The 15145-nt window shown below is 59.9% G+C and overlaps 4 protein-coding genes across 5 annotated transcripts in view; 3 read left to right on the forward strand and 1 right to left on the reverse strand.

The window, feature by feature from the left end:
- DAG1 (dystroglycan 1) overlaps window positions 1–6885 on the forward strand; it is a 50755-nt gene extending 43870 nt beyond the window's left edge. For both annotated transcript variants that reach the window (XM_033071684.2, XM_033071683.2), the window contains exon 3: window positions 4016–6885. In XM_033071684.2, the coding sequence (XP_032927575.1) occupies window positions 4016–6424 (2409 nt within the window). In that variant the 3' untranslated portion in view covers window positions 6425–6885. The remainder of the gene's footprint in view (window positions 1–4015) is intronic.
- Window positions 6886–8122: 1237 nt separating this feature from the next.
- NICN1 (nicolin 1) lies at window positions 8123–11824 on the forward strand. The gene is made up of 6 exons (XM_033071857.2): window positions 8123–8287; window positions 8805–8978; window positions 9268–9381; window positions 9740–9811; window positions 11236–11340; window positions 11483–11824. The coding sequence occupies exons 1-6, from the start codon at window positions 8123–8125 to the stop codon at window positions 11522–11524; spliced, it is 672 nt and encodes a 223-aa protein (XP_032927748.1). The 3' UTR covers window positions 11525–11824.
- Window positions 11825–12005: 181 nt separating this feature from the next.
- AMT (aminomethyltransferase) lies at window positions 12006–14039 on the forward strand. Its single transcript, XM_033071638.2, has 8 exons — window positions 12006–12263; window positions 12339–12419; window positions 12529–12660; window positions 12822–12900; window positions 13022–13167; window positions 13256–13436; window positions 13548–13703; window positions 13811–14039. Exons 1-8 carry the CDS (start codon window positions 12006–12008, stop codon window positions 13987–13989), a joined length of 1212 nt encoding a protein of 403 aa, XP_032927529.1. The 3' UTR covers window positions 13990–14039.
- Window positions 14040–14086: 47 nt separating this feature from the next.
- Window positions 14087–14962, reverse strand: TCTA (T cell leukemia translocation altered). The gene is made up of 2 exons (XM_033071640.2): window positions 14621–14962; window positions 14087–14189 (listed from the first exon to the last, which is right to left on the reverse strand). Exons 1-2 carry the CDS (start codon window positions 14950–14952, stop codon window positions 14147–14149), a joined length of 375 nt encoding a protein of 124 aa, XP_032927531.1. The 5' UTR covers window positions 14953–14962; the 3' UTR covers window positions 14087–14146.
- Window positions 14963–15145: the final 183 nt, after the last annotated feature.

Here is a 15145-nt window from a genome sequence, read left to right on the forward strand (position 1 = left end):
GGGTTCTGCTGGTGAGAGTTTGTTTAGGAGCAAGTATTTTTATCCATCATAATAACAACTTTATTTATCTACTCTAATATTTCTGGGCTCTTCCTTTGTCATGTGAAACATGGATGATTCCTGCTGTCAGGTCAGTTGTGTTTAAAACAGTGCTGAGACATCAAATGCCTGTGACTTGTTGCCTTCTCAAAGATTTCCCAGAGGAAGCACAGGTTTCATAGGAGTAATCCACATAAATTTGATTTTCTTAATCATCTCTTGCAGAGCCTTTAGAAACAGTCCACATCTCACAGGCTGAATACAGCTGAACTAGCTCAGCTCTTTTTAAATCGAGTTTAAGTGGGTTTATAAATGTCTTGCAACTGTCGCGTCCCTGCTAGAACAAGTCACCCCAGAGTGATTGCTTGGCCTGTTTTTGTTTTTCAGGGGAGCCTAGTTTTTGGTGTGAATCTGTCTGGCTGCAGTTTCCTTTTCTAGCATGGGCCCTACACGTAAACAGTAGGTTAAAAATTATTTGTCAAGCAGGAATATTCAGACTGGCCTGTGCCTTCCTTTCCATCACTTCTGCCTGTGGGGTCAGCCACATTTCTGAAGTGAGTTTGGCTGTCAAAACTAGGAGCAGACATGATTGGAGGAAGAGTCACCTTGTGACATGACACTGAGGGTAAAGTTCTGCTGCTTGTGGGTCTCCTCCTCAAGTCATGCCAGCGCCCAGGAAGGAGGCAGCAGCAGCAAGCCCCAGCTCTCAGGAAAGCTGTGTGGAGTGTGTGATCCTGTAATTAAGGGCTTTTGCCGAGTGCACAGAAGGGGAAGATTTGTTCCAAATGTAGCCTAAAATTACACATTCAGAGTGAATTTAACCACTCACTATTAAAATTTTTATTCTTCTTGAGTGTGTAAGCCTCAATAGTGCTGTGGCTTTGTCCTGGCTCCTATGTTTCTGTTCCTTATGTGTGCCCAGCCCAGCCCTCCATCCTCCAGAGTGGGCAGGTTAGTGGCTAATTTTGGCACAAGAGGATAATGAGTGGAACCATCCAGCTCTTGTAAGTGCCACTGTAAATGCTTTATTGCGCTGGGCAGTATCCTGGCACCTCGGTTTTTAGAGGGTGTGAGGAAATGACACTGGCAGGGGCAGGTCAGTGCTTCTGACTGGGCAGGAGCAGACACTGCCTTTGTTCTCTCTTGGCAAAAGAAATGCCAAGGAAGGACAATTCGTTCCTTTGTTCCTGCAAGAGCGAGGCTTGGCTCCCTGTGCCCAGCTCAGGTGAAGGGCTGCCTTTCCTTTGGGATGTCTGGGCTAAAAGCAGCTCCTGTTCTTGCAGTGGAGGAGGAGTGAATGCAGCCACAACCCTGCCAAAACCCCCTGTCCTCTGCCAGACAGGTGGGTACACAGCAAGGCCCAGGGGAGGGATGCTCACATATTGGTGCATGGTGGCATATGCTGAGGTGCAGGGCCCTTGGGACAGCTTCCTCCAGCTGTTGTAAGCAGGAATTTGAATTCTCTGCTCTGGAATAGTCTGGTGAGGAGTTAACTAAAGCAATGCTGAGAGCTTTAAACTGCTCTATGAGCTATACCCAGCGTGAGGCTCGTGATGTGTTCTCCAGCTTGTCCAGGCTGGCTGAAAGCAGGGCTGGTCCTTCACAGAGGAGAGGAACGAGGGTGTTGCCTGCGTGATCACGGCTGAAACCCTCTGCAGCTCTTACACAAAAGCTTTTTTGTGCTGCTCTTGCCGAAAGACTTTTGGGTCCTGTGTTATTCCGGCAGAGCTGTGCATCCAGACCCTTCAGTGTGCTGAAACCCACAGTGTGGGGGTGAGCACCAGGGATTCACTGCCTGAATCCTGCCTGCAGCGAGGGAATGGGAGTGGCACCCAGGACTCACAGTGTGCCCAGCCCTGCGGCACCAGGCATCCTTCCTTGTCCATCCAGGGGCTTCCTCCAGCAGGACCTGCAGTCTAGCTAGTCCAGCCCCAGCTCTGCACCTTCTGCTGGATGCTGGAATGCTCCTGCCAGGCAGGTTTCCTTGCAAAGCTCCTCTCCCAGCTTTGCATTTGGGTAAATTATGAAACATGTACAAGCTTTACAGAACTGCAGAGAACCAAGGCACCGTTTGAGGAGGAGAGCTAGAGCCCGGCTGTGTGTTGGACTGCAGTGAGCCCAGACCCTGGACCATGCTGCTGAATGTGTCTCTGTGAGCCCCAAAGCATCCTGTTTGCTCTGAGTGTCAGGGGGAAATGCCTGTGGAGTTCTGGAAAGCCCAGCCAGGGCACTTGCCAAACGCCTCCGGGCCTGGGAGGTGAGGAAGCTCAGGTTACTCACTCTGCAGTACCTACAGCCTGGGAAATGTCACAGCCCACCGAGCTGGCAGCCTCACCCTGTAGATGTAGAAGGGACTACAGGCAACCTTGCCCCTGATAAGTCAGAATTGTACTAACGACCAAAGAAGAGGAGTAGCCTTGCCCTTAATGGGTCCCAGCTGACTAATAAAGATAAGTGTGATTAAAGGGATGGGTTGGCTGGTGAGGGGGATCCTGGAGGAAGAGGGCCCTGAGGAGGTAGAGGAGCCCTGAGGAAGATGGAACCATCCGGAGAGACACAAAGAAGAAGGAAACAAGGAAGAGAGTTACTGCTGTAAAAGATCTGCTGTGAGGTCAGTCTGGGTTGGTGGAGTTACAGCCTGCTGTTGGAGCCTGCAGTCATAGTCAAGCTAGGTGAAAGCTGGGCCACAGTCTGCAAACCAATACTTGCAGTAACAGTCCAGCAGGAAATAGCAGCAGTCAGAGTCTGCAGCTGGACCCTACAGCAGGAGCTTGCTGTAGTCAGAGTCAGGATGGCTAAGCTGTAAAGAAGAATAAACTGGGACCGTTTTCATGTTCTTAGATGAAAGTCTGTGTCTTGGCTCATTTCTACCCCGGAGGGGAGGTCTGCTGCAACATCACCCCTTCCACTCTGCAGCCCAAGTGGCTCCATTTTGCCACTGTAGAGCAGGGGGATGCCAGCTGCTGGGAACTGGGGGGATTTGGGGGTTTGCACCCGGCTTCAGCTACAACCCAGGGCAGGAGACAGAGTTCCATGGGCTGAAAGAGGTAGTAAAGAGTGTGTTGGAGTCCTGAGGTGCCTGTGCTCTGAGACAAAGCCTTCCCTTGCAGCAGCAAGTTATTATGTGAAAGTGAAATCCTTCATTTTTATCTAGCCTGGGGGTAAAGCCAGGCTGACATGCTATCCTGTGTCATGTCCAGCAATTCCCCAGCCCATGTGCCACCATCCCTGCCTGCCCACACTGACCATTACATTTGGTCTGCTCCCTTCCTTTATTCTCAGCTGCTGTTCCTCTGGCAGAGCAGGACACCATGTAGCTCTCAGGATTTCCTGCTACTTATTGAGAGCTGGTGTGCTCCAGCCAGGCCAGGGACTCAAAACCATAGCTGGCCAGATTCCAGCCCCTTTGGGTCATCTTGGCTCTGGGGACAGTGGGACAAGCTGAAAGTAAGTGGAAAAAATACATATTCTGCTGAGCTGCTGGAGCAGTGGGCTTGATGTATATAGGGGTGTGCAGGGTGTGATGGGGTGAGGAAAGGAGGAAGATGGCCAAACTGGGAGAGGAAGGAGTGGGAAGAGGGCAGTTGTTGATTAGCTCTGCTGTGCAGCATAACTTCATCTCAGCTTTGTCACTGTCCCCATGACGTAAACTCCCCGTCTGCCCTCAGAGAAAATGAACCACTTGTGCTTGGCAGTTGCACAGCAAGTGTTGGAGCACTTGCAGGAGAGGGGGCCTTGTGGGACTTTATGACCTCTTGTGGCTCCTTAAGCTTTTGGGTCCAGTGCACCCTGCAGAGCTCGTCCTTGCCAACACATGGAGGAGGAGGCAAAGGCTGCCGTATTCTGGCCAGGATGTTCCTTCCCCAGTTGTTACACTTCAGATTTTTTCTTTAATCCTTGAAATTAAGCATTACTACTGATAGAACCTGTCCTAATGCTGTAGTTCTTAAAGCTTTTTTTTGTTGTTGTTTGGTAGATCTCGGAAGCTGGGAAGGACTCCTTGCCTTCTTGGTTGCACTGGAATGCAGAGAGCAGCTCCCTGGAAGGGCTGCCCCTTGACACGGACAAGGGTGTCCACTACATCTCAGTGACCACTCTGCAGCCCTTCCCAAATGGGAGCTACGTCCCACAGACCACAAACGTCTTCTCTGTTGAGGTGCATCAAGAAGACCACAATGAGCCTCAGTCAGTGCGAGTGGCCGTCCAAGACACGAGTGACCCAGCGCCCTTCGTGTGCGGCTCGGAAGAGCCAGTCACTATCCTGACTGTCATTTTGGATGCTGACTTAACAAAAATGACACCAAAGCAGAGGATTGAACTCTTAAACAGAATGAGAAGCTTTTCAGAGGTGGAACTTCACAACATGAAGTTGGTTCCTGTTGTAAATAACAGACTCTTTGACATGTCGGCCTTCATGGCTGGACCAGGAAATGCAAAGAAGGTGGTGGAAAACGGGGCCTTACTCTCATGGAAACTGGGATGTTCCCTGAGCCAAAACAGTGTCCCCAACATCAGCAAGGTGGAGGCTCCAGCTAAGGAAGGAACCATGTCTGCCCGCCTTGGCTACCCTGTTGTTGGCTGGCACATTGCTAACAAGAAACCTCACCTCCCAAAGAGGATGCGGCGTCAGATCAACGCCACCCCTACGCCTTTGACTGCCATCGGGCCGCCCACCACTGCTGCACAAGAGCCACCCACCAGGATTGTCCCCACCCCAACGTCACCTGCCATCGCACCTCCCACAGAGACAATGGCACCGCCTGTCCGGGAGCCCATTCCGCTGCCGAGGAAGCCAACAGTCACCATCAGAACCAGAGGCCCCATTGTCCAGACACCCACGCTGGGGCCGATCCAGCCAACCCGCGTAGCAGAAGGCACGGGCACGGCCTCCGTGCCGATTCGCCCCACGATGCCTGGGTACATAGAGCCCACAGCAGTGATCACACCGCCCTCAACCACCACCAAGAAGCCAAGGGTCTCCACCCTGAAGCCAGCCACACCGTCCACCACAGATTCCTCCACGGCAATAACACGAAGGCCTACTCGAAGGCCCAAAACGCCCCGTCCAACAAAGCCTCCCAGCACAACCAGATCCCCCATCTCCAAGCTGACAACGGCCTCTCCGCCGTCCCGCGTGCGCACCACGGCCAGCGGGCTGCCCCGGCCCTGGGAGCCCAACGAGCCACCCAAGCTGACCAACCACATCGACAGGGTCGATGCGTGGGAGGGCACCTACTTTGAGGTTAAGATACCGTCAGATACCTTCTACGACAAGGAAGACACCACCACTGACAAGCTGCAGCTGACCTTGAAGCTGAAGGAGCAGCAGATGATTGAGGAGAATTCCTGGGTGCAGTTCAACAGCACCAGCCAGCTCATGTATGGCATGCCAGACCACAACCACATCGGGAAGCACGAATATTTCATGTATGCCACCGACAAGGGCGGGCTTTTTGCCGTGGATGCTTTTGAAATCCATGTCCACAAACACCCACACGGGGACAAGTCTCCGGTGAAGTTCAAGGCCAGACTGGAAGGGGACCATAATGCAGTGGTGAACGACATCCATAAGAAGATCATGCTGGTGAAGAAGCTGGCTCTGGCATTTGGCGACAGGAACAGCAGCACAATCACAGTGCAAGACATCAGCAAAGGCTCCATCATAGTGGAGTGGACCAACAACACACTGCCCCTGGAGCCTTGCCCTCGGGAGCAGATCCGGACTTTGAGCAAAAAGATTGCGGATGACTCCGGCAGGCCGAGCCCAGCTTTCTCCAATGTCCTGCAGCCCGAGTTCAAGCCACTGAATGTGTCTGTGGTTGGTTCTGGCAGCTGCAGGCACATCCAGTTTGTCCCCGTGACCAAGGATGGCAGGGTGATCTCAGAGGCGACGCCGACGGTGGCAGCAGGCAAAGACCCTGAGAAGAGCAGCGAGGACGATGTGTACCTGCACACCGTCATCCCCGCCGTAGTGGTGGCTGCCATCCTCCTCGTGGCTGGCATCATTGCCATGATCTGCTACCGCAAGAAAAGGAAAGGCAAGCTGACCATCGAAGACCAGGCCACCTTCATAAAGAAAGGCGTGCCCATCATCTTCGCTGACGAGCTGGACGACTCCAAGCCCCCACCGTCCTCCAGCATGCCTCTCATCCTCCAGGAGGAGAAAGCCCCACTGCCCCCTCCAGAGTACCCCAACCAGAGCATGCCAGAGACCACGCCACTCAACCAGGACACCATCGGGGAGTACACTCCGCTGCGGGACGAGGACCCCAACGCGCCGCCCTACCAGCCTCCCCCGCCCTTCACTGCACCCATGGAGGGGAAGGGCTCCCGCCCGAAGAACATGACCCCGTACAGGTCCCCACCGCCCTACGTGCCCCCTTAACAAACGGGAGGCTCTCGGGGGAGTAGGGGCCTCCAGCTCCACACCAGTGCTGTCTGTGGGCCGGCAGCCCCCTCGCCAGCCGGGAACACGAAACCCCAGCCCGCTCCCCAGCAGGCTCTTCCCGGCTGCGCCCGCTGCACCGGAGCGCTCGCGGGACTCGGGGGGACACTTGTTTTATTTTTGCCTAACAAGCTTTGGTTTTATTTTATTCATAGAAAAAAATTCTCGGCTCAAAGACGCCTTCCCGGTGGCTGGGCTTCGGCCGGGGCGGTGGGCAGGGAGGGGGGTCGGGACGGGTCGGGCCGGGTCGGGAGGAGCAGGCAGCACTGGGGTAGCACTCTGGATCTCCGCTGTTTGCCTTTAACACTAACTGTACTGTTTTTTCTATTCACGTGTGTCTAGCTACAGGACGTAACATGAAAGGTAGCCTAAAAATAATTAAATTCAAGGGACTTTCTGAAGTCGATGGTTTAAGTTTTTACATTTAATCTGCTGTTTACCTAAACTGGGATGTGTAGTTTTTGGGGAGGGGGAGGGCAGTGCTGTGCTGCAGGCGAGCTCCACAGGCTGGTCAGAGGAGCCAGCCAGCCTCCTCCTCCTCCTCTCGGGATGGATCAGCTTCTTGGTTCGGGGTTTGATTATTTTATCATTTCTATTTTATTTTTAATCAAAGAAATCCTATCTTTCTCACGCATCATAAAACAGTGACGAGTTGGGTCAGCCTGGCCTGGGGTGCCCATGGCTGAGCAGGGGGTGCATCGCTGTGTTGGCGAATGCTCACAGCAGGATGAGCTGAGCCCTGCGCCACGACGATTTCTCTGCTTCCCAGCGAGCACCAGGACTGGGGGGTAGATTTGAAGCAAAACCCCCTCCCCGTGGGGTGTTCTGACGAGAGTAGGGTGTGTTCTCTGTCCCGGCTGCTCCTTGGGACTGTGCAAGAATGGCCTCGCTGGCCTCATGCCGGCACTCCAGCCTGGACACTGTTGGAAAAGATAAAAAAAGTTGAAAAAAAAAATAAAAATGAAAAAGAAAAGAAAAAAGAGCGCCAGGAATAGTTAATAGTTAAAAAAAATCGGTGAACTCTCAAATCTAATTTTTTACTAAATTTTTGATACAGACTCCGATTGTTTTATTAAAAAAAAAAAGACTTACAAACCGGTGTCCGGCTGCCAGCAGTTTGTACGGGCTCAGCCCCCTCGGGCCGGCCCTGGGGATCCCGCCACGATACCGGTACCGGTACCGCAACCCTCTCCTTTGCTCCGAGCCCAGGCATCCCCAGCCGGGATTTGCCCGTGTGCGCCCCGGGTGGAGGGCTGACCCCGCACACCGGGGCCGGACTCGCCGCTTCACCCCGGGATGGCGCTGCCCGGGCGCGGGGTGGCCCCGGGAGGGCAGCGAGGGGTGCTCAACCCCCGGCTCCGGTCTCGGCGCCGCGGGGCGATGTCCTTGCCGTATAAAAAATAAACCTGCCCGGGGATGCCGGTGCCGGTGTGGGGGAGGCGCTGGGGCGGCTTCGGTGCGGGGGATTCCCGGAGCAGCGCGGCCCCGGCACCGCCCCCGATCCCGCTCCCGATCCCGCCGCGCCGGGGCCGCCCCGGGGCGGTGGCGGGGCGGGGGCGCCCCCTGCCGGTGCCCGCGGGCGCTGACGCCATCGCCCGGCCCGGCCCCGCCCCGGAGCGGCGGCCGCGCGGCGCCGCCATGTCGGGAGCGGCGGGGCCGGGTCCGCCCGCCGGGCCGGGCCGCTCCCCGCTGCCCTGCGCCCCCCGCCCCGCTGCCCCCCTCCAGCTGGCCGGGGGGGCCGAGTCCACACGGCCCGGCGTCGCCGTCATCGACCTCCGCTTCCCCCGCGGCGCTGCCGCCGACGTGAGTGCGGCCGCGCCCGCCGCGGTACCGGCGGGAGGGGGTACCGGGGTGGTCCCGTGGAGTCACGGGGGGATGCCGGGGGCGGTGCCGGCGGGGGTTGTGCCGGAGTGGTCCCGGGGGAAGACAGGGGCCGTGCCGGGGCAGTCGAGGCTGGGTGTGGTGTCGGTCCGGGTGCAGCAGCGGGGGCGGGCGGGGTGGGGATGCCGGGGCCGGTATGGGGAGAAGCCGGGGGCGGTCCCAGGGCAGAAGGGATGCCGGGGGCGGTGCCGGTAGCGGGTGGATGCCGGTGCTGGGGTGCCGCCCTTACCGATGCAGTCGGTGCCCGTCCCAGTACAGTAGGGGATGCCGGTGCGGGGCTGTGCTAGTGCGGTGTGGGGACCTGCCGGTCCCGGTATGGGAGGGGGATTGCCGGTGCCCGTCCCAGTGCTGTGGGGAGGATGCCGGTGTCGGTATCGCGGCGGATGCTGGTGCAGGTGTGGGGGGATGCCGTGTGGGGCTGAGGTCGCCGGTCCCGCAGGTGCAGGAGATCGTGTTCAGGAATTTCTACACGGCGTTCCTGAGCGTGCGGGTGCAGCGGTCCGGCCCCGGCGGCTCCCGGCGCTGGGTGACCTGCCTACGAGACCTGTGCCTGATGCCTTGCCCACACACCGAGGAGGGCTCCCAGGACTACTTCTGCCTCCACCGGCACCAGGTCAGAGTGTCCAGATGGGACCGTGGCAGCACCCACCTCTCTGGGGCTCACCCCTCTTCACCCACACCCCAGGATGGTTCCCGGTCCAGGGGTCTGGTGCCGATGTCCCACTGACCCCCATGGCTGCAAGGGTCCCTGTGCCCCCTCAGCCCAGCCAGCCCTCAGGGGATAATGCTTCCCTTGGGCTTCTTCCATCTGGGGTGCTTGGGGGTTTTGGGAGGATACCCCAAAAGCTACCCCCAGTCAGTTCCAGCCCCTGTGGTCACACTCCTTGGCCCTTGCCCTGCAGATGCTGTGTGATGTGGACCAGGTGACAGCAATGCGATTCATCCTGCGGCAGCCCTCCCCAGTCTGGCTCCACTTCACCATCGAGGACCTGCAGATTTTCCCCCCTGGACAGAAGGTGAGCAAGTGCCAGAGCTACCCCACTGCCAGGCATGGGCAGTGGGTCAGGACAAGCCACTGTCCCCAGCTCTATACCTGGCATTTCCCCCTACAGCCCTTGGGAGCACACACAGGTGTGTGGTTCCAAGTCCTTGTCCTTTGCTGGGGCACTTGTGTTCCACTGGTGCTGAGAAAGGGACTGCTCCAACAACCACTCAAAACACAGAATTCCCTACAAAATTCTCTTTAAGGATAGCAAACTGACACTTTCATAGCAATATTACTGGGGGTGGGCTCTGAGCTCCAGCATGCTACCTGGTGTAAAGGATGGAGAGAGCATTGGGAACACCTTGTGTGTCCCTCTGGATCTGTTTCAGAGTCCGCAGAAGGATTTTCCCTCCTGGCTCTCCCAGCTGACCCCTCTGGAGCAGCCAGCCAGTCTGCATGGGGTGAGTAATCACTGCTGAGCCACTCGGGGAAGGAGGGATTTCTGTGGGGTGCCAGCCATGAGCATCCCTTGGGAGGCTGCCAGCCCCATGCCTGCCTTGTTGGCTCCGGGCTTTCACCAGGAATAGCTGTGGAGCCCTGAAATAACCCGCCTTGTGCTGGAAGTAGTTTGCAGTGCTAAGAAGAAAAATATCTCCATGGGGATGTGCTATTTGAGGTGATGCTTAAGTCTGTTTGCCCTCTGGGGACAGGAACATCTCCAAGGGAGAAGTGGGTGCACAGTGTCACTCAGCTGACAGGTGGGGTGCAGTGGGATGGGGACAGGAGCAAGAACATCCCCGTGGGAGCAGTGGGTGCAAGCATATTTCAGTGGCAGGTGGGATGTGTGGGAACAGGGACAGGGACATCACTGTGGGAGCAGTGGGTGCACAGCATCGCTCAGGGGTGGGTGGAGTCGTGGGTGGTTCCCAGCACTTTGCAGAGGGTGTGCTCTGGGGAACACATTGTCCAGCCAGGACAGCATGCAGGCAGAGGAGCATCACAGCCATGGCATGTGTTTACACATTCCCAACCACATCTGCCTGGCTGGTGGCCTTTAGTGAGCAAAGTCCAGGCAGAGCAGGGCCAGGATGGGACCTGGCTCGCCATGGGAACCTGCTGAATCAACTGGAGGTGCTGCCTGCAGGAGGGTGGCACATCACCCACACCTGCTGGGGCAGTTCTGCTACTGGGCTTCCATACTACAGTGCTCACACTGCACCAGCAGTGAGGCTACTGTTCCCAATCCTTACCCAGCTGTGTGATAGTTTGGGTAGGGCACCCCAGTCCCTTGCTGCTTGCTTGGATTCCCCTTGGCAAGGAGTATTCAGGGCAGATGCCAGAGGTTGCTCTGAGCTGGGCTCTTCCCAACATTGCCACGAGGCACCCCTCAGCGACAGAGCTGTGCCCCTGTGAGAGTTGTGCCCCAGCCAGGAGAGCTGCTGCTGAGCCGAGGGGGTCCCAGCTGGTTAAACGTCCCTGGGGTGAACCAGCACGTGTGCCCAGGATTCTGCACCCAAGCCCAGGGAGCATCACGTAGTAAGGCTGTTGGGAAACTCTGGACTGCATGATTAGGTTTTTAATCATTAGCCAGCAATCAGCTTTCTGTCCTCATCCTGGCCACCTGCCAGCAGAGATGGGCTGTGTCGGTACCGCAGCACCCAGGGATCAGGGTCACTCGCCCATGTCCCCAGCGGTTTGTTTTCCTTGAGAGGGGCCCTGCTCACGTCACATTGGCAAAGCACCAGCAGGTCAGGAACATGGGCACCATCACATGCCTGACTCCTTGGGAGGCACAGCCATCCAGCCACATCACTGCCCAAACCCAGGGTCATCTATCCCATCTGGGCCATCCCCGCTCCCCAGCATTTTGCCCACTTCTTTCCAGGAGCTCCCTGATCCGGAGAAGGTGTCGACAGAGGTCCAGCAAATGTGGGTGCTGACAGAGGTGATCCGGGCTCGCCAGGCAGCTGCCCGCATCGGGCGCTTTGACGTGAGTCCCAGCACCCTGCTGACAGCGATTCCCGCCTTGCCACATGGCTCAGGAGCCCTCCCAGAGGGGCTGCTCCCAGCAGGATGGGGCTGGAGTATGCCAGCCGTGCTGTGCAGACAGTGACAGTCGCTCTCTTCTCCAGGTGGATGGCTGCTACGATGTCAACCTGCTTTCCTACACCTGAACTCACTGGTGCTGGTGCCAGCTGGGGAAAAGTGCCCCTTCCATGCTCCCGGGGCCTGAGTGGACTCCTGCATTCCCGCCTCGGCCATTGAACCGGCAGGGGTCCTAAGCCGTCCCTGTGCCCCTTCCCTGACTCCCTTTGCACTGCCTAGCAGTGAGGGGCAGCGCTGCCACTCCAGAGACCCCTGTGAGCCTCTCCTGGGCACGTCCCGTGGGCAGAGCCCGGACACTGCGAGGGGGTGCAGGGGGACCGAGGGGTGCGGGCGTGCTGGAGGGATCACCACTAAAAGCTGCTACGTTGGCCCTGCCTGTGCCCGCCTGTCTCTGGGGGATGGGGGTGGCCGTGGCGGCAGCCCCGGGGAGGCGGTGCCGAGGGCGGGCCGGGCCGGGGGCGGGGGCCGGGGCCACGGCCGGGCGGACTCCATGTCCCAGGCGCCCCGGGGCCGGTCCGAGCTGTGCCGGGAGGCCGGAGGAAGAGGAAGATGCTGCGGGCGGGCTGCCGCGCCGCGCTGTCCCGCCGGCCCCCGGGCTCGGTGCCGCGGAGAGGGGCCGGGGGGGCCGGGGCCGGGGAGGAGGGGCTGAAGCAGACGCCGCTGGATGCCCTGCATCGGGCCCGCGGCGGGCGGATGGTGCCCTTCGCTGGCTGGACCCTTCCGCTGCACTACGGGCAGGGCCACCTCCAGTCACACCTGCACACCCGCCGCCACTGCTCCCTCTTCGACGTCTCCCATATGCTGCAGGTAGCAGGGTCGGGATGAGGGACCAAGGGCAGGGGGGTACCCGCATCACCTCACAACCCCCTCGGCCCCTTGCAGACCCTGGTGTACGGCCGGGACCGCGTCAGGTTCATGGAGAGCCTGGTAGTGGGGGACATCGCTGAGCTAAAGCCAGGACAGGTACGGGGCACTGGGCGGGCACCGAGCATCCGGTGGGGTCAGAGGTCCCTGGGATGCCCTGGGAGGGTCCGGGCAGTCTGCCCATGCTTCCGTGGGCCGTGTCCCGCAGGGCACCCTGACGCTGCTCACCAACGAGAAGGGCGGCATCACGGACGACCTCATCGTCACAAACACGTCAGAAGATCACCTCTACGTGGTGTCCAACGCCGCCTGTGCTGACAAGGACTTGGCCATCTTGAGGGTATGGGGCTGCTTGAGCCCCGCGGGAGGTGGGGACACGCAGTGGGAATGAGTCCTGCCTTTTGGTGACACCCGTGTTGCGTGGGGTGAGGTGGCCATGGCCATGTGTGGGGCTGGCACTGGCCTGGCCCCCGTGGTAGCAGAGCCCTGTCACCCTGGCAGGACAGAGCGGCGCAGCTGCAGGCCACTGGCAGTGACGTACACGTGGAGGTGTCAGACAACGCGCTGCTGGCTCTGCAAGGTAGTGGGGGCCCCTCGTGGCCCTGCCCTCTTCCAGGTCCTCTCCCAGTGAATATCACTGCCCTCCCCACCTCCCCCCGCTTCCCTGGGCACTGCTGCCTTCCAGCCACCTGCCTCCCCAGGTCCCTCCATGGCACGGGTTCTGCAGGCAGGGCTGTCGGATGACCTGGCCAAGCTCTCCTTTATGAATAGCATCACCACAACTGTCTTCGGTGTGCCGGGCTGCCGGGTCACGCGCTGTGGTTACACCGGCGAGGATGGTGTGGAGGTATCCAGGGAACTGCACCAGCATCCCCACTGCGGTACCAATGCAGGGGAAGGCCATGCCCCTCTGACCCTGCCCTGTCCTGCCATAGATATCAGTGCCTGCAGCGCGGGCGGTGGAGCTGGCCGAGCAGCTCCTGGGTGTCCCTGATGTGTGGCTAGCAGGGCTGGCAGCCAGGGACAGCCTGCGCCTGGAGGCCGGGCTCTGCCTCTACGGCAATGACATCGACGAGACTGTCACCCCTGCCGAGGCCGGCCTGATGTGGACCTTGGGTAGGTCCACCTCCACCTCCTCCTTGGGGCAGGCAGAGCAGCAAGGTGTCCCCAGTGGGTACAAGGGGACCAGTCAGGTATCACTGACCCTCACCCATCTCTGCCCTGCAGGGAAGCGCCGGCGTGTGGCCATGGACTTCCCTGGTGCTGCTGTCATCATGGCACAAGTGAAAGAGAAACCAAGGCGCAAGCGGGTGGGGCTGACTTCGGTGGGACCCGCCATCCGGCCCCACATGGCCATCCTGGGCCCCGAAGGCAGGCCTGTGGGTAGGTGGGGGCAGTGGGGCTGTCATGGGCATGACCCCGAGCTGTGGCCATGGCATGGACAGGAGCTGGCCAAGCCATGCTCACTTCCCCATATCCTCACATCCCAGGCACAGTGACCAGCGGATGTCCCTCACCCTGCCTGGGCAAGAACATCGCCATGGGCTACGTGGAGGCAGCGCACAGCCGGACCGGCACCAAGCTCACCGTCGAGGTGCGGAAGAAGCAGCACCCTGCTGTCATCACCAAGATGCCCTTTGTGCCCACCCAGTACTACATGGCCAAGTGAGGCCAGACCATGCTGCGGGCACACTGCCCCAATAAACACCCTGTCCCGTTCCCCGGCCTCCTCTCTGGTGATGGTTGCAGTGTCAAAACAAGGAGCAGCAGGTGGGCACAGCACTTTAATGGTGTTGGCAGTACCCAGCTGGCGGTCCTGGTGCTGCTCACTCCCGGTGTGTCTTCATGGGCTCTGCTGCCAGGCCATCCCTGCAAGAGAGAGGCAGCGTGAGCATGGCTGGAGCAGCACCAAGCACGGCACCCCGGCACTGAGGCAGGCACTGTTCTGTGGGGGGTGGGCAGCGCTGGGGGACACTTATTGGGGCATACTGGTCTGGGGTGCAGTTGTGGAGGGGGAGGTACAGCTTGGGGGGCAACTTGTCAGAAGCTACAGCTGGTGGGGCTAAGAGGGGCCGGTGTCCCAGAGGCCCTATCCGGACGATACTGGGCAAGTGGGCAGTCACTGGACTGTACTGGTGCAGGGGTGCAGCTGGGGGGACGCTCACTGGGGGGCACTGGGCAGGGGCCCTCACTGGGCTGCGCTCCGAGAGCGCTGGCCGGACACCGGGAAAGCCGGGCAGGCCCGCGGGGGGTCAGCGGGGGAATCAGCGGTTTTGGGCCCGGTAGCAGTCGGGACTCACCGGGGCGGGCAATGCCGCTCGGCGGCGCCGTTGCGTCCCGCCGGGCTGGCGGGGGACAGGGAGTGCGCGCGGGGCCGGGAGGGCGAGGCCCCGGAAGCGGTGCCGGGGGAGCGGCGGCCGGCGGGGCCGGTCCGGTAGCAGAGCGCGGCCACCGCCCCGCCGTAGGTGCGCCAGGCCAGGCGGACGCCCAGCAGGCTGATGCCCAGCCAGAGCAGCAGCAGCTGGCACAGCACGGCCCGCACGTCCTGTGCCGCCCACTCGGCCGCCAGCTCCCGGCCCAGCCCGGCCAGCGCCCGCCACGGCGGCTGCCAGCCCGCTGCCACCGCCGCCATGGCCGCGGGGTACCGGGGGCGAGGCTGGCGGAGGGGGCGGGGCCTCTGCTCGCCTGCCCGCCCTCAGCGCCGCCACAGAGCGGCACCGGGGGCGGGGCCTCGCCTGCGCTGTGGGGGCGTGGCCCCGGGGCGCCAGTCTAGGGGCGGGGCCTGGGCCGTGCCTGCCGTCGAGCCTGCGCTTGGGGGCGTGGCC

This window comes from Catharus ustulatus, chromosome 13 (assembly GCF_009819885.2).
Source record: "Catharus ustulatus isolate bCatUst1 chromosome 13, bCatUst1.pri.v2, whole genome shotgun sequence".
Taxonomy (NCBI): domain Eukaryota; kingdom Metazoa; phylum Chordata; class Aves; order Passeriformes; family Turdidae; genus Catharus; species Catharus ustulatus.

Coding starts and splice junctions, on each gene's coding strand:
- NICN1 (XM_033071857.2), top strand. CDS start 8,123: ATGTCGGGAGCGGCGGGGCCGGGTCCGCCCGCCGGGCCGGGCCGCTCC. Junction 8,979..9,267: donor TCTGCCTCCACCGGCACCAG/GTCAGAGTGTCC, acceptor CTTGCCCTGCAG/ATGCTGTGTGATGTGGACCA. Junction 9,382..9,739: donor TTTTCCCCCCTGGACAGAAG/GTGAGCAAGTGC, acceptor GATCTGTTTCAG/AGTCCGCAGAAGGATTTTCC.
- AMT (XM_033071638.2), top strand. CDS start 12,006: ATGCTGCGGGCGGGCTGCCGCGCCGCGCTGTCCCGCCGGCCCCCGGGC. Junction 12,264..12,338: donor ACGTCTCCCATATGCTGCAG/GTAGCAGGGTCG, acceptor GGCCCCTTGCAG/ACCCTGGTGTACGGCCGGGA. Junction 13,168..13,255: donor CCGGCGAGGATGGTGTGGAG/GTATCCAGGGAA, acceptor GTCCTGCCATAG/ATATCAGTGCCTGCAGCGCG.
- TCTA (XM_033071640.2), bottom strand. CDS start 14,952: ATGGCGGCGGTGGCAGCGGGCTGGCAGCCGCCGTGGCGGGCGCTGGCC. Junction 14,190..14,620: donor GAGCGGCATTGCCCGCCCCG/GTGAGTCCCGAC, acceptor TCTCTCTTGCAG/GGATGGCCTGGCAGCAGAGC.